We start from the raw sequence: 26,624 nt of genomic DNA, 5'->3' as shown, positions 1-26,624 counted from the left end.
TAAATAAATAAAACTTCAGGTATAAATATGGACTATTTTATGAAACTGCACTGCAAATATCGTTTTTACTGAATTTTTGCTTTCTTGTGGAAATCATATCGTTCCACATCCTATATTCCCGCTACTAATGATGATGATTTATGTTTTGTGCAGGAGGATAAGTACCTACTTATCCCTCTGCGGAAAAGATAAATTGGTTTTCATATTATGCGCTATATTTTAGCATACAACACACATAGAATGCGCCCCCCGCGGCCGCAAGCATTTCAACTCAACCTCACCAAGGTCGCGCTTATTCGTTTTTTAAAATTCCATTTGCATCGAGAGAGAAGAATCTTCCGAAGAATTTTTGGCCCCCTACATGAGGATGGACGATTCCGTAGCCTAATTAACGACGAAATCTATGAGCGATACCATGACCGTCAAGTTGTGGATAAAATCCGCCTCAATAGGTAACGGTGGGGGGGTCACTTAATCCGTATGGATGAGGATGATCCAGCCCGGAAAGTCTATAAGGGCAATATCTATGGTAGAAAAAGAAGACGAGGTAGACCCTGCCTAAGATGGAGCGATGGCGTAGGTCAGGACGTCAGACAGCTTCTGGGGATATCGAATTGGCGCAAAACCGGGATGTCTAGAGTTCCTTATTAAGGCAGGCCTAGACCGGATACCGGTTGTTGCGCCTTTAATGATGATGATGATTTGTATCGAGGAGCGAAACATATTACTTTCTCTTAACTTGGGAACCTTGTGTAAAATTAGGAAATAAAAGAAAACAAAATCTTCCTAAGAAAAAAGATTTTTTAAAATAATTTTTATTTTAATTTTCTAACCCGTGCAATGATGAAGGCGACAAATAGTTGCCGAAATATTCATTTTTGCAGACAATAAAAACATTTAGTAAATGTTTTGAATTTTTTACTTTTAGTTATAGAACTTTACTAAAACGTTCTAAACTCAGGTTTTGTTAATGTATAGGTTGAATTATTTTTACAGTAGCAAATCTGTTGTTTAAATAATTTTTGAGGCACTTTTCTGCCATTGGTGTGGAAGCTGATTATTTCCCGCATTTTCTCTTAATTCTTTAACTAATGGTGATACACATACAGAATTTTAGTACTAGTAAAACGAAGAAACGAGTACTTTAGCATCACGTTATCTTAAAATCAACTGAAATAAAAATGAGTTTATTTACATTCTTATACCGATAACAAAAAAGTGTGAAATGACAGTTTATAGTAGGTATCCTGAATAACATCTTACACGTTTACTTTTCAATTACATTAAATATTCTAATATTGTAATTATTTAGATAAGGCAAAAAAACGATAGTGCGTCTAATGATTGCGCCAGGGGCTGTACATTGCTGCTGAACAATTTAGTAAAGGATCTTTATGCATCGTGAAATCGGGTGAGTGAGTTGCAGATAATAGTCAACAGGAAAGTTTTTCTGCTTTTATGCTCATCAAATAGACAGGCAGACGCAAGGCGCAAATGAGATCCGCTAAAACATGTTGAGAAACCGAAAGCTGGCCACTTCAGGTATAAAAGGCTTTGTGTTTCTTATGTGAGGAACCTTGAGTGCATGGCAGTTCTACTTGTATGTAGTTAAAAATTAAATGTTGCATTGTTGTCTTATTCGAGAATCATTTGTACAAATAATTTACTGTGCAATACTCTATCAATAATAGTCAACTACATACGTTTCAAACTAGGAGTTTAACATCATTAGCAAGTGGAGAGAAGTTCACCTAAAACCAGACACAAACAAATCGGAATACCGGAAGCTCGCGCTTCGAGTATAAAGGTTTTGTAGTCATCTTATGTAAGAAACTTCAACGCACATTTTTCTATCCGTATATAGCTACAAATCCAACATAGTTCTTCATTCATTCATTGTCTTTCAAACTACAAAATATGCGTACATATTACAGCCATACATACTATCCTCACCCTAAATAAGCATTTCCGAATACTGTGCATATATATGCACGTATATAAATTGATCGCATCCATATTTCCGATTTACTTGGTGCACAAAAGCATACATATGTGCATATATAGTACGTATATAAAATATGGCTGGTTTAATGTACAAATATATCTATCTGAATTAGACACTACCCGCAAACTTAATTAGCACGCATATACTATATACCTACATACACATGTCTTTTTTTTTTTTTTTTTTGTGCGTACACGGAGGTGGAAAATCTTAGAAAGACACGCCGCAGCTCCGTCGCCCGAACGGCGGAACAACAGCAGGCGCGTGTGGGATTCACACCCACTAAAAACCACCCCCCGTCTCTCCAGCCCAGCCCCGCGGGACCACCATTGAGGTATTACTTCGCGGGGTAGGTTTGCTCTTAGGCACTCATCCTTCTCCTATTTGCAGCTTTCCTCCTTCTTTGTTCTTTCAACAACTCCTCCTGCATTTGGATGATTGCGGAGCTAACCGCAAGCCACTTCTCCTCGGACTCCAGCATCTCAGTAACCAAGCTCTCCGGGGTCCCGCTCCTGCCCAGCACCTGGTTTAAGCTCCTTCTCTCCATCGCAAATCGTGGGCAGTGAAACATCACATGCTCTGGATCCTCCGGTATGCCACCGCATCTGGGACAGTTCGGAAAATCATCCAACCCAAAGCGGTGTAGATACTGCCTGTAGCAACCACCGTGTCCCGTGAGGAACTGGGTAATGTGGTAGTTGGTATCCCCATGTTTTCGCTCAAGCCACACCCTAATGTTGGGAATGAGCCTGTGCGTCCACCGACCTTTCGCAGACTCGTCCCATCTGCGTTGCCAGAGATCAAGCGACTCTGACCTTGCCACATTTCTACGCTGTGCATGCCCCTCCATATGTCTTGCATTGTACAGGACACTCATTTCTTTGGCCAGAATGTCAACCGGGATCATGCCTGCCACCACCAATACTGCCTCATCTGATGTGGTTCTAAAAGCACTGCAAACCCTCAAAGCCATCCGCCGGTAAACCGAGTTCACCTGCTTCCGTCTCTGAGAGTTTGCAAGCTCCTCTGCCCACACAGGCGACGAGTAGAGCAGGATGGAGCGCACCACTCCGGCTAGCACCAACCTCCGGCAATGTTTCAGCCCACCAATATTTGGCAACATTTTTGCAAGTGCCATGGTGGCACTGGCTGCCTTTTGGCATGCATACTCTAGGTGCCCCCTAAAACTCAATTTGGTGTCAATTATTACCCCCAGGTATTTGATAGCCGGCTTTGATACGACCGTATGTCCACCGACCTCCACTTTTACAGTATTATTTTTCCTGCGTTTCGTTATCAAGACCGCTTCCGTTTTCGCGTCCGCCAAGGTCAGCCAGGACTTTACCGCTCTCACTGTTTCCGTTGCGTAAACCTTCACATCTTCTGGGTGTTTTGCTGCAACAACCACAGCTAGGTCATCAGCAAAGCCGACAATCGTAGTCCCCTCTGGAACGGGAAGAGCAAGCACCCCGTTATACATGATATTCCACAACAGGGGACCAAGTACCGATCCCTGTGGTACCCCGGCTGTGACAATGTACTCTTTGGGGCCCTCATCCGTCCCATACCAGAGAGTCCTCTCTGAGAGGTAGTTTTCCACCAAATTCGCTAAGTATCCGGGGACACCTATGTCAGCCAACGCCCGTTTAATTCTATTCCAGTTGGCCGAGTTGAATGCGTTTTTGACATCCAACGCCACCACGGCACAGCAGCCGCCAGAAATCAGTGCACCTTTTGCCAGGTTTACCACCATGCCAATTGCGTCCACCGTAGAGTGGGCGCGTCGGAAACCAAACTGGCGTTCCGACAAACCATTGCTGGCTTCGACGATGGGCAGGAGTCTGTTGTAGATGACTCTCTCCATCATCTTCCCCATTGTATCCAACAGGCAGATAGGACGATACGACGCTTGGTTTCCAGGTTGCTTGCCAGGCTTCGGAAGCAACACCAACTTTTGCTTTTTCCACTGGGCAGGGAATATTCCTTCTTTTAGGCACGCCTCGAAGGTGTTGGCGAAAAGGTCGGGCCTAGTCTTCACTGCCAGTTTCAAAGCTCGGTTGGGGATGCCATCCAAACCTGGGGCCTTGTTGTCACCAAACCAACCACATATTTCCCGCAGCTCCTCCACAGTTACAGGCGGTATTATGCCGTCATTTGGCTGGACAAAAACTTGCCTTCTCCTATTTTCGTGGTGAGGGAACAGAGTGGTAACAATCTGTTTCAGGAGGCGCGGACAGGTCACCTGGGGTGATTTCCGCAGCCTTTTCATCACCACTCTGTAAGCCTCGCCCCAAGGGTTTATGTCGGCATGGTCGCACAGCTGTTTGAAGCAGTTCTTTTTGCTCCTCCGAATGGCTTCCTTTAGGCGGCCACGCAATTGCTTGTGTGCCTCCTCTCGACCGTCGCCACCGGGTTTTCCCCTGAGCCTCTGGCAAAGCCTCCTTGCCCGAAAACATGCGGCTCGCAAACTTGCGATTTCATTGTTCCACCAGTAGTTGGGTTGCCTACTGGGGAGCAATCGCCTTCTGGGTATAGTAGCATCGCATGCTTCCGTCACCCATCGGGTGATCTGGGTGGCTTTCTCTCCAGCCGTACCACTCAGGGATATGTCGGATTTGAGCACCGCGGAAAACGTGTCCCCCTCGAACGCTTTCACTGTCCAGCCAAGCATACCACCCGGCATTTTGCGAAAACTCTTTTTCGAGCTCGATCTGCCCTTGATCTCTATGCAGATTGCCTGGTGGTCGCTGTGAGTATAGTCCTCACTGACATGCCAAGCGATTCTACTGGCTAAAGTGGCACTCACGTATGTCAGGTCCACTATAGACCCCAGGCCCCTTCCCCGGAAAGTGTACGAAGACCCAACATTCGCCAGTACCACGTCCAGCTCCGCGAATGCTTCGAGGAGAACACGTCCCCTCACATTAGTTATCCGGCTGCCCCATTCAAGAGCCCACGCATTGAAATCGCCTCCTATTATGATCGGCCAACGTCCTCTTGCATCCAAAACAAGAGCAGCAAGCATCCGCTCATACTCGACGAGTGTAGCGCTGGGTGGAGCATAGCAGCTGTAGATGTGGATGCCCTTCACCTTCGCTCTGATGAAGCCCTCCTCCGGGTGCTCCATTATTTCCTGGAAGGCTTGTTCTCCACAAGTCCACAGCGCTGCTTGGCCCGTTTGGTCTTTGACCCAAACGCTACCACCGCGGTTTCGGTATGGTTCACTTAGTATGGCCACATCGATGTTTTTCTCGCGGATGGTTCCGAGTAGATCCTGCGCCGCCTGCAGTGGTTGAGGTTGATTTGTATCAACCTCATCTGCGATTTGTGCTAAGGGCTCTCCTGTATTCCGGGCACCTGCTGCTGCCTGCAATGTGCCGATGGTCCACACCCTCCTTTCCTTTGCACAGTAGACAATTTGGGTCAGCTCCGCAGTCCTTGCTGATGTGGCCTTTCACTCCGCATCTCCTGCATTGCTTTGACCTGTCATTTGGGTTAGTGCATGACTTCGCAATGTGACCAAATCCAAGGCATCTAAAGCACCGTTTTAACGCCACCTGTTCCCTAAGGCGACACATAACCCAGCCTATTCTCACTCTCCCTGCTGCTAACAGTTTGAGTGCGTTCTCCACTGGTAGGCTGATGATGGCGGTTTGTGTTCCCCCATAGGCTTTCCTTAGCGTTTTCACCGTTGACTCTTGTAGTCCGGCAAGATCGAACTGTTTCTCCAACGCTTCGCGAACCTCCTCCTTCGTCGTGATTTCATCTATATCTTTGCAGATTATAGTGATCTCCGGCCTGCTAGCTCTTATGTCGGCTTCCTGCCCTAAAGTCTTCCCGATTTGGCTTAAGAATTTGTCCGCGGTTGCATCCTTGGATTTCTTAAGTTCCAACATAAGATCTCCCTTCTGCGACCGTCTAATACGGCTGACGTGGTCTCCCAAATTGGTGAGTTCGGGGTCTGCCTTCACTTTCCTGAGAATGTCGGCGTATGACCCTTCGCCTCGTTTGGAAATGAAAATCACCGCCGGTCTAATCTTCCTCCGATAATTTCTTTTCCGCGGTTCTACCTTCCTCCAAGCTTCCGCATCCGCCTTTGAAGGTTCGATCCCTTTTCTCGAGGTAGCCACTGCAGTATTTTTCCTGGTAGCTTCAGACGTACTTTTCATGAACTCCGCCTTTTTGGGAGTTGAGTCCTTTTTTCTTTTCGGGGTTTGCTGGCCTGTTGAGTCATTCAGCTTCTCGCGCCGCCTCTTCCCCGGTTTCTCCCCTTTTGTGTTTTGAACCGGCGTTACTTGAGTTGCCTGGTTCACTTTTCCAATCGGCGACTTCCCCACTCGTTCATCCTGGGCCTTGCCGTACGTCAAACGGATGCCTCTTATGGCCCTTATATTTTAGTGAATGTTCCTGTGCTCCTTTATAAACTCACACAGCTCCATGATCTTTTTACCGAGGGCAGTAAAGGCAGCTCCAGACTGATCATTGCCCAAAACATCGCTCGGGTGAATCGGCGTCAGCGATTCTTCCTCATCGAAGACTCCCGCTATACGCTTCCCACTGGGGGTAGCGATCGTGGGGGCTTGTGCCCGTGTGGGAGGGGATCTGCGAAAAATCGAGCTCCTTCTGAACGGATCCATCACTGGAGCCAGTTCAAGTTCCTCCCGTACGCTTGTAACATTAGATGCCACAGTAGCCAAGGTTCCCACTACTGAGGCACTGCGGTCGTTGGATATCGACGGCCGGGAGCCCGCTTGCTCACTCCCAAAAACCGCCGGCACTGGGTTTCCGAAGCCCTGCACCGTAACTTCATTCTTCTTCTGCTCCTCCATGTTTGGTTTTATTTCTGGGTATCCTTCCCATAGCCAATTTTTATCCACGGGTGGGCGTTTACTTCCCACCTACCCGGCCTGCGCATAAACATGCCCATACACGCACATCTCCGGATGCGTGCATGTGCATGGCCATGACACATTCGCCGAGCATTCCCTTATCCGCACGAAGGGACGCGCCTGATGGGAGATTTGGCAACTCCACACAGGCATACACATATGTCTGTTTGAAGTAATTGATATTCATATACAAATGACTAAAAAACTAAAACAAAATGATTCTTTGCGATCCCATTCATACGCACTCATACATTTCGTTGTGGTATTGATGAATTGATATGTGATGATGACGTCATACAGGTTGTAGAATGCACGAAATTCACAAAAAATGGCAAGGTTTCACCCCCTATAACTTTGTTAATAATAGTTGGATTTTCTTCAAACCTATCCAAATTGTGCATTATGTTGATGGGATGAACATAAGGGAGTTGCCGGATAAATTTCTAAAATGTGGAAATATACTATTATTAACTTTATTTGTGCAGTTATCGGAACCGGATGTATTTTAAGGCCTGGATTTAGTAGATATGCAGCACTGTGATTTTTTTCATATTTTTCGGTTGAGTAGGTTCTGAGAACGAGACCGTTTACACTTGTTGATGGTCATATTTTGAGCCATCACTCCCCTATATTTCATATCAAATATGGAATCATCATTTGATACCCCACATGACCACATTTTATGAAAAAAAAGTTGTGCACCCTCCATTCGCAACCCCTTAAACTTAACACAAAATGGCGCCACTTGCTGCATGTAAAGGGAACAACAGATCACATACTCTCACCAATTTTCGTGACAATTGTTCCGGCCGTTTCCGAATAAATCGGGTGTGGCAGACAGATATTGACTTGATTCTAATAAGGTTTTGTTTCACACAAATCCTTAAAAATAGGAAAAAGTTGCTGCTTCATATATGGAGTTTAATATTTTAGATCAAAGCAGGATAGGACCTTTTTTGGCTAAAAGTGATCTATGCGAGCAAGCTGAACAGATACTCTATGTAGATGGAATCGCTAAATACCTTTTCTTCGAAACAGTGTTTGTTTGCTACGTACTTACTCTCGTACTTTTTTTTAGACAACTATAACATATTGCAATCTGTGAAAAATTACAGGACCCATTCCCAAGAACCGTACACCCAAAAATCATGATGCCTCCATACCGGTATTCGCTCAAATAAATTTATAAATAGTATAATCTATGCCAATTTAGTTTAACCCAAGTCTAAGGTACTTGGTCAAACAAATTCTTAGAATGTTTCCCAGGATTTACCTATAATGATCAGTGTATCCCTAAAATCAACAGTTCGCCTAATACAAGATTTCACAATAATGACGAGAGAACTCCCCTCACCTAATAAGTTGGCTGAGCCACCCTGCCTTCCATATAGTTCATTCATACATATTGTTTTTCTACATCCTACCTTCTAGCTGCTAATATCATAGGGTTAAGGGATATATCTATTAATATCAAAATAGCTTTCTCTTCGTGTTTAAGCACGGTTTCAGTTCTTGGTATCAGCTGATGCAAACCATTTACATAGGATTCCCCGGTTGGTAAGTATGCTATCAGTCTCTCCATCCCTCAAATTTTGACAAGGAAGGAAATGAAACTGATTCATCTGTAGACTTTGACTTGGGTTTGGTCCCGCCCTGTAATTGCTAGTAAAGGCACCCTAAACTGCTTCCAACCCGTTTCTATATATGATACGTATGTTCACTAGATGTTGTACGTGAGTAGAATACCATGTGGTTCCAGTAGCTTCTCTGAAATTGAGTCATCCAACAAGATGTCGTCACCCGTACAGTACAATACAGTAGCTGGAAATTGAGTTTTTTGATCCTTCTATCTAAAGTTTATTTGCCAGTTGTTGTGTATGTTACGCCGGATTTTTGATGAATGTCACCTTAAAGCACATTCTCTTTTACAGTATGTGAATTTCCTCACCGGTTCTCCTCAACAATTCCCGTTTTGCTTTAAGAATTTGCTTTTTTTTACACTTGTTAAGTATTTCGTATTATATTCCTCCAGGAGTAGCTTCTGTCATAGGTTACGCAACTACATTTGTTGGGAGCTTAAAACTATTTCATAATATGTGGCGATCACTTTATGAATTCCGTTTACAGCCATTGACACGGTTTTTCTGCATAGTTTTCCCCCGTAAAGAGGATCTCTACGGCCCTGGCCTAATATACTCAATGCATAGACATATACCACGAGGCAGTCGTGCACCAAAATTCCCTCTATAAGAAACCATTTTAAGTGGAATTAAATAACAACAACAAAAACTCCGCCTGCTTTCAATAATGATGAAATTCATTTCCGTAGAGCGCAATAACAAAACTTATAATAACAGTTATCATTTTTAAATTATAAACATTTCAAATTCAATGCAGATTCAAACATGTGCGAAAACCCCATGGAGTTAACAACAAGAATATATAGAATAACAAATCACTTACGTGATTTCATCTCAGATGCTGACAATTATGGCCCAAAGGAAGAATTAAAATTAAGGTTTGTATTTACTTGTTTGCATCTGCATTTGCTTAATACATATTTCAAAGATAATGTGTCCTAGGAAATTGGTTTCTCTTTTAGTTAATTTAGATTCACCGAATTTTAAGATTGGCTATACTTCTTCGAGGTTTTCAATGTGTTCCTGGAGTATTCTGCTTCTTAGGTCTTTGTCTCGTTCAGAAGCGAGGTCTTGTCGTCTTGATGGGTCGCGCTATTTTCGTCGATCATACTCCTGATGTGGATGGTGATGAGAAGCTGCCAAACCACCGTCTTGCGTATCAAACCAACACTGTTTCGGAGGGCCTGTTCAATCAACGCAAATTACATATCCGGTGAGAGTTGATATGGATCGCAGGTGTCCTCATTTCGGATGTGATAATGGGGTATTACCCCGTCTCTATTACCGCGAGGCATCGTTCATTGTCTTTCATAGTAGCCGAATACTTAGAACCATAGCGGGCGATCGAGTAAATGTCATCAAAATATATGCATATATAAGACATTTGATTCCAATGATATCCCTGACGATGTTACTCCTGATACGTTGAAAGGTAGCTGGAGCATTTGTAAAGCCGAATGGCATTCAAGTATATTCATAATGTCCGTTCTGGACTGGGAAAATGGTTTTTGGATTTTTGCTCACGGACTTTGATCTGGTCTGATCCAAGATAAGAAGTACATATATTTTCCTAATTTATCTAGAATATCGGTTATCCTGGGGAAGATATCTCCGATAGTGTTCTTTTGACATAAGGGGTATAATAATAATAATCGTTGGCACAACAATCCATATTGGATCAGGGCCTTGAAGTGTGTTAGAGCACTTCATTCAAGACCGTAACGGTACACCACAGTAGACTGTAGGAGGCAATGTGGTCAGCATTGCGCTCGCCCGAGATTATTACCCTGATTTGACTCAGGTACTCATTCACAGCTGAGTCGACTGGTATCCGACGTCAAATCACGATACAAATCCCACTGCCGCCAGCGAGATTTGAACCGCGACCCTCCGTACGACAGCCTTGTGCTCTAACCACTCAGCTATCCGGGGTATAAGGTTTGGATTAAAATGGGCTCTGATCGTTTATCGGTGGGTTTATTGATTAGACATCCCTTTATTTCGTCTCAGTTTGCAAAAATTCCATGTAAGTAAAGTTTGGAATGCAGAACCGATGATTTTACTGAAGATGACCTAGTCCAAGGTTCACTATCTGGACAAACTGTGCATTCGAGAATAGTTCCCCGACATTGACGGAAATTCATCTTATTGTTAGAGATGAGCAACTCATAGGAGTTTCGATCCAGTTGTGGTACTCAGTCCATTGATGTGAGCACAAAAGGAGTGAATCGAATCAACTCAGAATAGTCGACGACGTCGATATGACAACACACAATTCCAACCGCTCAATGAGCACGCTATACATCCGACTCAGCGAAATGCGAGTCACTTAATTGGTGAGACGATATAGGATGTCTTGTTGATGCAATGTACTATGTGCATAGTAGATACATTTCCGTTTTGCAAATGCAGCCAATATGAGTATTGTACGTATGTATGTAGGCAGGTATATTTACAGGGCAATCTTGTACCGTGCTCGCCGAAACGTTAATTTTAAGGTTTTGTGTAAACAGCAATTATAAGGTGAAATGTGGTATGAATAAAAGGTGTACAAATTTCAATATGGAATAAAGTACATAACTTGAATTTTTATTATGATGCTACCACGTTTTAGTCAACAAGATGAGATAATATGTATGTATGCATGCTTATGGAGTCTTGAATTTCGGAATTAATTTTTTTTTATTCACGATTTGAATGCAAACTAATTACAATTTCACTTGTTAATTAAAATGTTACCTTTCTGCGGAAATGCACAGGTATGCATTTAAATAATTCGTTCCCAAAGTTTGATGCTCTAGATGTTATTCAATCGCCGGAAATGATCTCTAGGCAAATTCGCACGGATTTTATAGTCTTTGGAATGTGGAATTGGATCGAGTGATTGCCCCTGGACAGAATTGGGAAATGTTACTCTGGGAATCGGGAATGCACGAAATTCACAAACAAAAGCAAAGTTTCACTCCCTATAATTTTGTTAATAATAGTTGAATTTTCTTCAAACTTTACCAAATTATGCATTGTGTTATCCCTTATCTCCATACCGAATTTTGTACTTCTGGGATGAACGTAAGGGGGTTGCCGGGTAAATTTCTAAAATGTAGAAATATACTATTATTAACTTTATTTGCGCAGATATCGGAACCGGATGTATTTTGAGGCCCAGATTTCGCAGAGATGCAATTATTTTTTTTAGATTTTTCGGTTGGATTGTTTCTGAGAACGAGACCTGTTACACTTTTGGTGGTCAGATTTTGAGCCTCCACTCCCTTAAGTTTCTTCCAATATAAAATATGGAACTAGTTCCAAAAAGTACTAGTGGAGCCCTTTCATTTAATACCCTGCATGGCCACATTTTATGAAAAAAAAAAATTTGCACCCTCCATTCACATGTAAGTGGTTGAACTTGGTGTAACTGGTCGTCTCCATATTTAACCGATTCGGCTGTAATTCTATCGGCTCCTGGCGACTTATGATTTTTAAGCCGATGAATTGCATGGGCTGTTTCTTCTACACTTGGTGGTGGCAGTATTTGTTTGTGGTCTTCAGTTGGCGGGACCTCCAACTCGCCGATGTGTTATTCAGTAGCTCATCAAAGTACTCAACTCATGGCTCCAATATGTCCATTCTGTTGGAAATCAAATTTCCCTCTTTGTCTCGGGAGGATGAGCATCGAGGTGTATAAGGTTTCATCCTGCTGACTTGTTGGTAGAACTTCCGCGCCCGGTGCGGTTGCTCGCATGCGACATTTTTCCGTTCCGTTGCTAGCTTACATTCATCGTCAAACCAGCCGTTCCGACTCCTTTTGCGGATGGGGCCAAGTATGTCTGTGACCGTATCTCTTCAGGTCTCCAGGTCCTCTGTTGACTGCGACTATTGCGGCATCCATTTCCCTCTTATAGGTGTCGCGGAGGGCTGTGTTGTAGATGGCTTCAGTGTTAACTCTCACCTGATTGTCGCATGGGATTCTAGGTGGTGTTGTTATTCAAGCTCGGAGCACCATGCCAACGAGATAGTGATCCGAATCTATATTGGCCCCCCTATATGTTCTGACATTCATCAGGTGGCGGCGTTCGATCAACACGTGGCCAATTTGGATGAAAGTGGTCCCGTCTGGAAAGGCCCATGTATATTTGTCGACTGCTTTCCGCACAAACCGGGTACTTCCAACAACCATTTCGTGTGACACTGCTAATTGAATAATCCACAGTCCATCATTTGTATTTTGGTGTAAGCTATGGGAGCCAACGTATCGTCTGAATACGGGCTCCTTCCCTACTTGGCTGTTAAAATCCCCAAGTATGATTTTGATATCATATCTGGGACAGGTTTCGAGGCTCCGCTCAACTGCCTCGTAGAAGGTATACTTCTCCGACTCTGCAGTTTCCTCTGTAGGGGCGTGAACGTTAATGAGACTTATATTTCTAAACTTGCCTCGCAAACGCAGAATGCATAGCCGTTCGCTTATATTTTCTAAACCGATAACAGCAGGTTTCATTTTTTGGCTGACTAAGAAACCCACTCCGAGCACATGGTTTACTGGATGACCGCTATAATATATGGTGTAGCGGTTCTTCTCCAGAAAACCGGTGTAGGGTTGTCAGCCCAGATGGTACAATTTGTCCCGTTTTAAGCGCGCCTTCATCCTTCTCCGTCTGCAGATTTTCGTTATGAAAGAGCCCCCAGCGGTCACCACGTGCAGGTGGAGCTGTTGGTGTTGGTTCAGCAGGCATTTCCCAGGTTTTATGCTCCATCGTGGGTACCAATCCACGTTTCACCCTGGGACCTAGACTACCCTTTGACCACCAAAATCTCTTTATTGTATTAAAATCAGTAATTTAAATTTCAAACGCTTTTTTTTCTCGAAATTTTATTTTTATAAAAAAAAAACATTCGATCGTACAGAAAATAACTTACATTTCAATAATCATTTCGCATTTCGATGCTTCAGACGCACACCCACTGCAGCTTCTTGCATAATATAATTATAATTTTTATAATTATTATAATAATTTTTTTAACAGTCTCAGCAGATAACACATAAATCGGATAATTTTAAATATTTTTTTATAATTTTTTTACATATACTTTATTTTAAAATAAATGCTTCTATAAATTTGGGAACAATTGGTTCAGTACTTTTTATTTAAACAATTCCCGAATTAGTAAGTACATACATTTTGAACTCTTAGACTGGGATATCCTTTTAAGGGGTTATTCTAGTGTTAAACATGTGAAAAGGGGTATCATTTTAAAGCTGCTACAAAAAAGAAACTATAATAGCTACCGACATTTTACATGCATTTTAATTGGGTCCTTGAAATTAAAATTTCATGCTTATAAAAAATAAGAACAAAGTGGCAGCTTACTCGATTTCTGTCATATGTTTTTCTGAAAAAGGGCCAACCTTATTACCAAAATTTAGTATTTTTGTCTGCTTTTAGGTGGGGTTAGCCGTTAGTTATGCCATACGTTTGTTAAGAAATTGAACTAAATTGATTTATCAGATTTTTCCCTACATGTTTGGAGAATTTTTTTTCTTATTACTGTTTTAGAGAAATCATTCGACGTGTGCTCCGAAATATACTTATAGAATTACAAGGAAAGTGAACATCAATAAATATGAATGAATATATTTTAAAAAAATCGAACAGAAATTTTTGTAACACTAGGAGAACGCCTTAGTTGTAGACTTAGGGATAACTATGTGGTCAAAACAGTAATCTTTCACTGCATGTACACTCATGGACAGATAAATAAGAGCAGCTATTACGTGGAACCTATACCCGTAATTGAACACTTATTAACCGATTTGTGTTTTTTGAAACTAATGCATTAGTCCTTCCTGAAGCGAAATGATTATTCTATTGTTCAGAGTTATAAAAAAGAAGATAAATTTATACAAAAAAAAACACTTTTTGTTTTCTTAATTTATTCTACATTATATGTATGAACATATAACACATATTTGGTTATCTAATGAATGACGAACATCAAAAATAAGTTGCGTGATTAGAGTATTCGCAATTTCAATGGTTTAGGAGTGGATGGGAAACAAAGGGAGGAGTGATGATCGTTATTTCCTCGATTTATTCATTATTAAAGTAATCGAAGCTTGCATCCCATTTGTTCCGACGCAAAGACATTTAAGCTCAATTATATCAATGAATTAATTTATAGTAATGACCTCCTACTCAACATCATAAAAAGGAAAGTACTCGCCCTAGCCAGGACAACTGCTATTCACCTACCCACCATATTCTCCGGGTTTATGATTCCATAAGTTTCCACACCTGATCTGGGGCAGTGTGTAGTGCAGTTCGCACAACTGTCATTCAACTTCATGCCGCTGAAAAGCATGAGGAATCAAATGGGGAAAGACAAGTGATAGTAGTCGTTCAAGAGGTCAATAATTTTTGCAGATTCTGAGTATTTTTCGTTTTGTTTGAAGAAAATTGAACTAATTGTAAGTAAGATGCTCGGTCGCGTCATTTCAAGATAATTAGGAGCGAGTGGAGTTGACGTGGTTCGCGAGTTTCTAGCATTTTCCGAGAGTTCGTATTTCGTTGACTGATTTAGTTCCCGATTTCGATTGCAGGTCCGTACATTTGTCAAAACGACAAAGACAACGATATTTCTTTACTGAGATATATTTTTGCGAAAAATGGCGTCCACGGATTCGCAGGTCAAGAATCGTTTACACGATTTCAAGAATAAAGGAAAAGATCAAGATGTAAGTATAAAATATTGTGATGTTGGTGTGTTGTGTGCGGGTGATTTGCGGAGAATTTCCGTTGATGGAGATCTGTGGAATCCGCGGCACGTCGCGGTCTGTGGCATGTGTATTGCGCAGCGATGTGGAATTTTCGTCGGTCGGCGAGCACAAAGAGGCAGAGACAGTCCGCGCAGCCCGTCTTTGAATATTCAATATTTTCAAATTCGGCTCATCGGATGCGGGCATTGTGGTTAAAATTATTTTTAATGGGACGGTGCACTCGGGAGCGGTGAGCAATGCCTCAATATGTTCGTCACGCGTCCAGCCCAGTCACTTAGCGGCATGGAAGCGCTGTCATGGAAAGTATTTACAATTTTATTGATCTTGACACGAGGGTCGACTCTTTGACGTGTCTGGGCGCGAGTGCGAAATGTTTGGGAACTGAACCCCCCTAGATGTTGAGCAATTGAATACGGGAAGGAAACCGAACAAAAATAACGAGGTCAAGGTGGTGGCAGGCCATTCATGCATAAAAAATTTCATGATTTGCATTCAGTAGCAGCGACCTATCCCCAAACTGGCTTCTGCTGTTGCCGTTTCAAATGGGTAAACTAGGCATTTTCGCGCCTCAGATAGTTATGAGAGTCCTTGCGATTAAGGATTGGGTGGATGACTTTCCCTAGAATAATTATTTTGATGGATGAACCTTGCTAGCACCTGTGTTGTTAGGATTCAGGCTTAAGTGATTTCCCGAAAAAAGTAGTTTAAAATAATAGATTGTATCCATATCGATATTTCCTTCAAATTTATTTCCTTTCGCGTTAAATTTTGACAGTGATAACTTCGGTTACTCCCCGATTCGGAATTCGTCTGCTTGCCCGGAAGGCAAATATGGATTCACCAATATTCCTAAAATGGTCCACAGACTGGCGACCTGCTTGTCAACCAAGTTGCAAACATGGTCGTCGTAAAAACAAATTAGTAAGTTACCGCTATTAGTGACTAACAATTAATTAGTCCTAATCAAGAACTATCTAATTTCCAAATTCAAGGGTCGAAACGTTTGAAAATAACGAAATAGTCTGTTAACTTTCCTGGTATTTGCTTTCTAGCGAAGGTAAATTGTAAACAACTCCCGTCGCTAACGAAACAGCTTTTATTTTTCAAATACTAGTATTTCGGGAATAAACAGCGGAAGCTGTCTGACAATTTTTATGGATAATAATTTTAGGAAACTTTCAACCAAGTGGGATAATTTTGTTTTTATTTACAATGCCGGAAGGAAACAACGTTTTTAAAGAGGTTTTTTGTTCAAGGACGGATGTAATTTTAATTTTGATATTATATGTTTATGCAGTAAAGATTGATACAAGTTAACCGTTTTTAGGCTGTCAACTTTTGTAAATTATTAAAATTTTAAGGATATTAACATAATTCGTCTATTTATAATCTGTTCGCCTTTGGAAACTGCCGCATTAAAAACACTAAACTTCAATGCTAACCGATTGGCCGAAACTCCTTTTTCTAGCTTAGTAAATTGAAGCATTTTTGGACAAACGAAAGACAATTTTCATGTCTTTACAATCATGTATGCGCATATTTCATAACAGTTAATACCGATTAACGTTTTGTTTCTTGTGAACATCCAAATTGTGACAAATTGACAGAAATCAAATGGAAAAAGTAACTTTGAAAAGTTAACGAAAAAACAACTTTTTACAGTTTTATGTGATGGCGGAAAACTAGTTAACTTTTCCATATATTTCGAGTCTCTACTGTATATGATCTTGTAGCATATTTTATAAAATGTGTAATTTCAATTTTTGAAAACAAGTTGTCATGAAATAACCGCTTTCATTTTTGCCGTTTTTGTCAATATTTTGGGCGCAGAAAACTTGCTCATTCATTTAAAATGCGATTTTTTTTTAACAAAATTGGAAAAAATAAGTATACGAATTAAAAGTTCAATAATTTGTCGCATACCTCGCCGCACGACAGCGCTGAACTATGCAGTAAACAAGCTAAAAACTCAGATCCATTGGATGAGACTTCCAATGTTTTTATGAAATTTCGTTTCTTGATCTGAACGATTTTCCAGAAAGGTTCGATTGAAGGGCGTACATGGTTGTCGGTCAACCAACTCGTCGTCATTTGAACGGGGAGCTTCGGATTATTGTAAATATTTTCGTTTTTTACCGGAAAACATATCTATCTTGATCACGTGTCCGGCACTATATTTAAGGGGGGTCATCCCATGTGAAGGCCGTTTTTTGGCTTTTTTCAGAATTTTTTTGTGAAGAACTGGGAAAAGATACAAATATGAATTTTTCACCGTAGATTTATTAATATTTTGAGCGTGCATAGTAATTTTTCCACTCCGATGGCATAGTTGGTTATCGAAAAACAGGCAATTTATACACCCATCTCCAAAAAAGGTGTTTTTCTGCTGCCTCACTAGAGGGCGCTGCGATCATCTTAAAGAAAAAAAGTAAACGGCATTTTGACGTACAGACCTAACTACAGTCCGCAAACTAGGATTATTAAAAAATACTAAAATCTAAATTTTTGGTGTCGTGTTAAACTTTTTTTTTGTGAATTTTGGTGTTTTTTTAAGGCTTCTTTAAAACGTTCACTGCGGGTTCGAAGCAGATTAACTTTTTCGTCCGCCTAACCATTTTTTTGCGAATAAGCCTTCTTTAGAGTTGAAATGGCATTGTTTTACATTTATTAATTATGTTCGAATGGATTAAAATAATTAATGAACGTCACCCTGTCGTCCGCCGCCCCGGAGAACAGTATTATGCGGCCAAACCCGCAACAGTTGATTTTTTTTTTTTAAGTATCTAATTCCACGACATACAGTTACTGAACCAAGTTATTATTTAGAAATGTGAAGGAAAACCTGGTCAACCCTTTTAGGAAGCCGACAAAAGGAGTTCAAAGAAAGAATGTGGTCAATTGATCCTTCTCGGAGCCTAGAGAGGACAGAACTAAACCTTTTAGAGGGCCTGCAAGACAGGGGCCTTGGGTAAAGTAAATATGACCTGGACGTCACCGTGTCGTTCGCCGGAGTGGAGAACAAAAGACGGCTGACGTCATCGTGTCGTTCGCCGCAGTGAACGTGTTAATGAATAAAAAAAAACTACTGAATGGATCGCAATTATCCTAGTTTGCGGACCGTAGAAATATGTTCTAAATAAGTCGTGAAAATTTCAAAGAATTTCGTTAGACTTTGGGCTACGGTGGCAGCCGATTTCCAACATGCAGTTTCGAGAAAACGCATTCAAAAAGTAGAATGCGATTTTTAGCCATAAATCCTTAGCTGACCATTAACCTGCTATACCTAGTTCATAAACCTTAGGTTTCTTCAAGAAACACATGTACAGCCTTAACTTCAATTCATGTCCTTTTAGCGAAGTCATTCGAACATCATTCGGAATGATAAATACGCGCTTTATTACGGCGATCGACGTAAATCTGGCATGTGACTTATCACGTGTTTAACACTATAATTTCCGAACAACCCCGAATATCAAAAAATCCCTTTGCTCATATATTCTACACTATATCTAGATGCAATTGATGCCAAAAAAGAGAATTCGATTTCGCGGATCTGACACACGGGATGAATAATAATTAATATGCCACATTTGGCCGACTAAGACGCTCAGCGCTTCTATGCAAGTGTTGGTTGCATTTAGAATGTAAAGAATAAAATCACTTAGTTGCTTTTCGTACGACAGGATACAATTATTTTATTAGTTGTAAATGCCAGTTGACTTTTTTTCAATTCCTTCTTAACTGCTATTTGGGTTTGAATTTTGCTAATTATACATTTCATCGTATCTCATTTGCCACATCTCTGAGCAGCTTTGAATATTGCTGCTGTCATGGTTTCTATTTGCCTCAGGTTCACGTAAATTTATTGACTCTCTTGTGCATCCAGCTTCTTGCTTTTGCTGCATATTCTAATCCTCTACAGGTTGTTCAATGTCTTTTCATTTATCCTAAGAACACTTCTCATAGTTTGGACACATCCATAATTTGCATTGTAAAGTCCGATGTCTCTTGTTTTAGAACCTCCAACCACGTCTATATTTTATCTTGATGAAGAATAGTGAAAATATCTACATATCTTACCCAGATTTCAGGAAGAAGGCCTCTGGAGTGTTGATTATTCTCAATCCTAACTGTAGACGGTCCATTCATGAATAATTATGGCATGAACTCTCCATCGCCGTTCGTTTGTTGTTCGATTTTGTATAAAAACATTTCGGAAGCCGAACGCTTTAAGGTATAAAGGTTTTGTGTTCATCTTATGTGAGGAATGCACGTTTTCCTTTTCGCAGATAGCTAGGAATTAAAAATAATACTTCAAATATGTATTTCCAAACTTTCAGATATATGAACATATTGACATATATATTATGCTCCTTCCAATAAGCGATTTATGTTCTCATCCAAGTAATTATTCCAATGTTAAATTATTTAAAAGAAAATAAATTTAAAAAAAAATGGAACTATCTTTATAGTTCCGCGGACAAAGAAATAAGAGTTGGTGTTTCCTCGAAAGATGAGTGAAACATAACATCATGTTATATCACCAACATCATAAATTGCAGTCGGCAGCCGATGTTACCGAATATTACTTATATGCGTTACCTGAAATATGTCCAAAAGTGAGCCTGCATCGCATAAGACAGAGCTCTCCACCCCAGCTATAAGCAGTTTCTATATATATCGGCCCTCCTAAGCTTTACATCATCCTTGCCAGAGCCATACTCGCGGTTAATTCTTTCCCATGAATATAGCAGACATAGTGCTGTTTACGAATCTAGCAGTCTAATTAAGCTTTGCGAGAGTATAACTCCGCATCCACATTATACTTTGCAGCACCATCTCATCCTCCGGACTCCAAAGATTAAGTACTAATGTTTTTTCTCGTATATGCCTGCAATGATGACGAGATAACTGAAAATACTAATCAACGGAAGAAAATTCGATTGCAGACTCTAATTAGAAGAATTAAATGCATTTCTCACTTCCACGGTCACCGTACAGACAATATTTACTTGCACTACCACACCATATTTCTAGTAATCAATTCGATTCGATCCCTATGGAATCCATCCTGCGGAGTACTTTTCACAATCTAAAAACTACTGATGTCGCTGGATCGAAATGCAGATTTTACAATCCGTTGTTGCATCGAATTCGCCAATCGTATGCGTCTTCCACCAGACCTAGAATTCTTGGTAGGGTTTTATCTTCTCGTGTCGCAATCACGCTTCATTATTTAAAGGACTGAATAATAAGTCTCATTTGCCATCGTTATCTGCCATTGAACCTTATCCGTTATCATCCTTCGTCAGATTTAGGATAAGGTAGACGAATGTGTCCAAATGTCCCAGGCTTCGGCTTTATCGTATTGGTACCTATCTCCTTGTTTACGTTGATTGTGCTATCTCGTCGAGCTATGCTTGTTTAAAGAAAATAAATTGTAGTCTGCAAATTGGTTGAACATTTTCGCACAAATAAGGTAGCAATGGAAAATGGTCAATCGTAAATCATGTTTATTCAAATTCGTCGTTTTTCAGGTTTAGGGTGAAACAAAATCTTATTAGAATCAATTCTATGTCTGTCGGTCCCACCCAATTTAATTGGAAACGGCTGGGCGGATAATCATGAATTTTGGTGAGAACGCTTGATTTATGAATCCCACTGCATATAGCGTCAATTTGTGTTGAATCTACATGTGAAAGGGGGGTGCAAATTCCTTTTTCACAGAATATGGCCATGTGGGGTACCAAATGAAAGGGTTCGAAGCTGGTCCCATATTCGATATATAACATATCAATTCGTCCATACCACAACAAAATCAGCTCATATGAATGGGGGGTCGTAGGGAAACATTGGTTGGACTTTGATTCAACACAAGCTTTTTATGAGATCAACCTACATTCATTTTCAACAAGTTTTATTTTCCCGATAAACTACCCTACTGTTGGTTTTCGGTGAGTCGGCTTACTTCGACTAACTCACTTGCCTATGTCGATACACAAGAGTGCCTTAATAGCACTGCCGGCTATTTTGTAGTGCTTCATGTCAAAAAATTATAATATTATAATATATTGCGACTCCTTTTCGACTAGGGCCAAGTATGTTGGTGGCCGTATTTATGATAATGTTCTTCAGCTGATTGTGAAGTTCATTTATTGGTGGTTCATCTCCAGGATCTCTGTTGATTGCGGTTATTGCGGCATCCATATCCCCCTTATAGGTGTAGCCGAGGACTGTGCTGTAGATGGCTTCAGTGTTAACTCTCCCCTGATTGTCAGAGAGGATTCTGGGTGGTGTTGTTATTCAAGCGCAGAGCACCATGCCAACGAGTTAGTGATCCGAATCTATATTGGCGACCCTATGTGTTCTGACATTCAGTACGAGGCTCCTTTTGTGGCTTCGTAACATGTTTTCCGTGTAGGAGGGTTGTCAGTCCTACTCAACCCCACACCTGGAGGACCAGTTGATACAATTTTCCAATTTTTAGGCACGGGAGATCAAGGAAACGCACTTTTGGCCATTTGTCTTTGTCACACTACCGAGGATGCCGAAAGCACTTGCCGATTTGTTAAAAGTACGCTAACACAGTACAATACAGTACAATTTAAATTTAGGCCTTGAAACATGTTCGAAGACTTTGTGTCAAGATCGTAAACGTACACTAGGAGTGTGGTCAGCATTGCACTCATAGGGGACTATTAGCCTAATTGCTCAGATATTCATTCACAGCTGAGCCGACTAGTATCCGACATCCAATCACGATACAAACCCCTCATTCGCCAAAGAGATTTGAAATACAACTTTCTATTGGGGTCTTTCTAAAAACACAAGCAGCTTATATCGATTTAGTCTGCTTCAGGAAACTACGGTTTATAATAATCTTATTTACTTAGTAGTTAAAATTTTGATCATAAGGCAGCAAGCGCAGATATTTGTTAGTACCACCAAATTTCTGAGCATGAGACCAGCGGCTCCCTAATGAAACATTCTCAATCTCACCAATGTTTAATTGGAGCCTCTATAATTTTTAATCAATATTTATTGTTGGTATATAGACGAAAATATTATTCTGTACTTTTAGTTATATTTCGATACACATTGTATTTTTTCATCAGAGTTCCAGCCATAGAAAACTTAGAAGCAGTGAAAATCGACCTTTATCCTCGTACTTTTTTTCAGGAAATGCGAAGAAGACGAAATGAAGTCACAGTGGAACTTCGGAAGAATAAAAGAGAAGAAACACTCCTGAAGCGTAGAAATGTACCGGTTGATTCAACAGATGAAGAAGATTTGCTGTCCAACATAAATCTAAAGAAATTGGTAGAAACAGCTGGAAATCCAACAGATCCCGAAAAGCAATTGCAAGCCGTACAAGCCGCCCGTAAACTGTTATCATCGGACAGGAATCCTCCGATCAATGACCTGATCAATAGCAACATACTTCCAATTTTAGTGGATTGCCTGAAAAGGCACGACCACACTATGTTACAATTCGAAGCCGCTTGGGCACTTACAAATATAGCATCTGGAACGTCGGAACAAACAAACCAGGTGTGTAGAAAAGAAGGTTCAGGGTTCCGTGTTATCCTGTCCGAAATAAGTAGAAACTATAATATGTGAATTTGTTACAGGTCGTGCGTGCTGGAGCTGTTCCTCTGTTTCTTCAACTTTTATCGTCGCCAGCGCAAACAGTTTGTGAGCAAGCAGTTTGGGCTCTCGGTAATATTATTGGCGATGGACCGCATCTACGTGATTTTGTCATCAAGCATGGTGTCGTGCAGCCACTACTGTCATTCATTAAACCGGATATCCCCATTTCATTTTTGCGAAATGTGACATGGGTCATTGTAAATTTATGTCGTAACAAGGATCCACCGCCACCGCCTACTACCATTCAAGAGATTCTTCCTGCACTGAACGTTTTAATACATCACACAGACACTAATATCTTGGTAGATACTGTATGGGCTATCAGCTATTTGACAGACGGTGGCAACGATCAGATCCAGATGGTTATTGATAGTGGCATTGTTCCGAAGTTAATACCTCTACTCGGGCATGTTGAGGTAAAGGTTCAGACGGCTGCCCTTCGAGCTGTTGGCAACATCGTAACCGGATCCGACGAGCAAACGCAAGTAGTTCTCAACTATGAAGCTCTGGCATATTTCCCTGCTCTTTTGACTCATACCAAGGAAAAGATTCGTAAGGAGGCAGTCTGGTTTTTATCTAACATAACGGCAGGAAATCAATTCCAAGTTCAAGCTGTCATAAACGCTGGACTGCTGCCCAAGATTATTGACAACCTAAGTAAGGGCGAATTCCAAACGCAGAAGGAAGCAGCTTGGGCTATTAGTAATTTAACCATCAGCGGCAACAGGGAGCAAGTTGCCGAACTCATTCGAGAAGGAGCCATACCGCCATTCTGTGATCTACTGTCATGCAAAGATACTCAAGTGATAAACGTAGGTTTTAGTTTGATGTCAACATGAAGCGAATTCCAAGCAATTTCCTGTTATATTCTAGGTTGTGCTAGATGGTATCAACAATATGTTGAAGATGGCCGGACCGCACGTCGAACAGATTGCCAATATGATAGAAGAATGCGATGGACTGGCGAAAATTGAATCGTTGCAAAATCACGAAAATGTCGAAATTTACAAATTGGCCTACGATATTATTGAACACTTCTTCTCAGAAGAGGTAAACTTGCCGAACTTCAACTCAATTTGGAAACTAACGATTTTATTCTGTTTTCTCTTAGGCTGATTACGACGCAAATCTCGCACCGGCAGCTGACGAAAGTGGCTTTCAATTTACCGCGAATCCAAATATACCGAATCAAGGTTTTCAATTTTAATCAATACAAAGTAAAAACACAAGGAATTGTGTGCACTTGATTTTGCGGTGAAGAACGAGATAACATCTAAATGAAACAAATGCAAATGGTTAAATTTAAAATAAATTAATAGTATAGCAATTTTCTGAGCTATATTTACAAGTTAAATTGTTTATAATTTTGAAAAAATATCTTTTTTTGTATAAATTTAAACGAAGATTTTTCTTTGTTTCGACCATACTATAATACAAAATATATAGTTGATTATCAAGCCTGAGAACGAAAACCATAGAGAAATATTGGCAATGAATTATTTTTTTTTAAAAAAAGGATAACAAAATTCGTACAGAAAAATAAAATCGTGGATGGAAAATATAACTAGGATTATATTCTCTATATTTAACTAAAATAATAAAAATCATATATAAGCTTAAAAGATGTGTTTCATTGTCCATACTTGGCATAATTCAATGCTTTAGTTATATTCGAACGGACATCAACTTTGAAATCCAGAGATTTGGTTTGGTGCCTTTCTAACTGCTTGGGCAGCAGGCTCCGAGGAGATTCTAGTAAACTAACACAAATATAACTTCGCTTTTTTTATGAAAAATCTATTCATGACGTCAACCCGTACTAATAAGCTATAGAGACTTTCCGCACTAGAAATGGATAGTATATATACGAGGATAATAATGAAAACTTCTTTCCTGTCTATTCTATGCATATTGCCAGAAATCGGTGGCCATTGTCCCTTATGGGCTTGACGGGCTATTGCCCTCGCAGGGATATATGTTCATACAGAGTGCTTCAAAACTACCAGACAAATTGTATGCTAGGCGGTTCCTCATGCAATTTTAAGTCCTACTCTACACAGTCAGTATTTCGTCAGTCTACAATAAGTCAATTCATCAAAAATAGACTGATGAAAAATTGTTGAGACATGGATGTAGACACCCGAATCATTCGCAAGTCACGTTTCGACTAACAACACAAAGGTAACTCCCAGTCGGACTGATAGATTTTACATCAATCATTGCCACAAACGATCAGTTTGCTTAAATTTCGTCATTCTGGGAAGCCAAACTGTTGAAATATTGATTGTCTAGAGTAAGTCTAAGCAAAAGATAGTATTTTTTCGATTGTTTAACCCTTTAATTGCCACAGGCATTTTAATCGCTTTACAACAGTAAATCATAGTACCTCCAAAACTACGATAATTGGAGCATTGAAATAAGTGTCGAATCCCAGCTAGGACTTCCATCTAAAATATGAAAACATACTTGCAAAAATATAGTAAACTGTGTAAGTAGTAACAGTTCTCAAAATGCAAAAATTGTATTTATCTCCCATAAGATTTTGCTGTTTAATCTGATTTCTTACGAATTTTGACAGACATAATGTATCTCTTTGTGAAAATCTGTCTTTCACTGTGAGAAAGTTAACATTTTATCCCGATTACACGGTTACATATTTTGAAATGTGATCATAAAAACAAGAAAAATCTAAATTTCTTACAGTAACCAATAAATTTATTTTCAGTGGGCAAAAAGACAACGGATACTATAATGAATTGAAATTGCATTCCGAGTGTTTTTATTTAGTTTCCTTTATGAAAATGTTAGAAGTAACCACCGCCTACTCTTAAAAATAAGTTTTTTTTTCTGAAATTACATATTGGTTTTGATAGCCAACTCCTTTTAAGGATCTTAGGATGTCCTTACGAGACATTTCTTTCAACTACACTTACAGGAAGTGGTCTAGTGGATTTACATTAGGTGATCTTGCAAGACATCTTACTGACCCATAACAGTCTATCCATTGTTCACGATATTATTCATTAGGAGGAAAGGATGTAATCTCCATGAAATTAAGTGGATGCATAACTTCCTGTTTAAACCACATCCATCTCTCTGCTAAGTGACATATTTTCTAATAAATGCAGCTAGGCATCCTGCAAAAAAGGTTTAAGCCTTACTCATGTCAATCATGTTAACAGCAATATAATGGCCTGTAAGTTGATCTCCAATAATTCCTGCTCCAGCGTTTAAAATCTATCGGTGGTTAGAATACTAGACTGTCAAACGAAAGGACGAGTCTCAAATCTCATTGGTGGCAGCGGAATTTGTATCGTGACCTGACGTCGGATACCAATCGACTCAGCTGTGAATGAATGCCTGAGTCAAATCAGTGTAATAATCACGGGCGCACGCAATGCTCACTACATTGCCAGGGTACTGTTAGCCTAAGTTGCGGCTTTGGATAAAGTGCTCTAACACACTTCAAAAGACTGATCCAATTGGATTGTTGCACCAACGATTATTCGATGGTAAATATAAAATTTTTAGTGAAGTTTCGATTGTCTCTAATTCGTTGTTGCACGCAAAAATATACTCCATTTTGACTTGGAATGGAAAGAATAAACTTTTATATGTCAGATTGTTTCCGAGTTATGTTCAGGGCCGTTAACAGAAAATCCGGG

At 40.4% G+C, this 26,624-nt stretch overlaps 1 protein-coding gene across 1 annotated transcript; it reads left to right on the top strand.

The window, feature by feature from the left end:
* The first annotated feature begins 14,841 nt into the window (after positions 1–14,841).
* LOC119654231 (importin subunit alpha-3) lies at positions 14,842–24,581 on the top strand. The gene is made up of 6 exons (XM_038059454.1): positions 14,842–15,000; positions 15,133–15,267; positions 22,489–22,860; positions 22,941–23,771; positions 23,833–24,009; positions 24,071–24,581. Exons 2-6 carry the CDS (start codon positions 15,199–15,201, stop codon positions 24,164–24,166), a joined length of 1,545 nt encoding a protein of 514 aa, XP_037915382.1. The 5' UTR covers positions 14,842–15,000; positions 15,133–15,198; the 3' UTR covers positions 24,167–24,581.
* The last annotated feature ends 2,043 nt before the right edge of the window (positions 24,582–26,624 follow it).

The sequence above is a fragment of the Hermetia illucens genome, chromosome 4 (genome assembly GCF_905115235.1).
Source record: "Hermetia illucens chromosome 4, iHerIll2.2.curated.20191125, whole genome shotgun sequence".
NCBI lineage: Eukaryota > Metazoa > Arthropoda > Insecta > Diptera > Stratiomyidae > Hermetia > Hermetia illucens.
Note: the sequence above shows the minus strand (reverse complement) of the source record. Positions and strands in the feature narration are given on the sequence as shown.

Bases quoted from the DNA above. Each gene is read 5' to 3' on its own strand.
- LOC119654231 (XM_038059454.1), top strand. From the start codon at position 15,199: ATGGCGTCCACGGATTCGCAGGTCAAGAATCGTTTACACGATTTCAAG. The intron at 23,772-23,832 runs GTAGGTTTTAGT...GTTATATTCTAG, and splicing joins AAGATACTCAAGTGATAAAC to GTTGTGCTAGATGGTATCAA. The intron at 24,010-24,070 runs GTAAACTTGCCG...GTTTTCTCTTAG, and splicing joins AACACTTCTTCTCAGAAGAG to GCTGATTACGACGCAAATCT.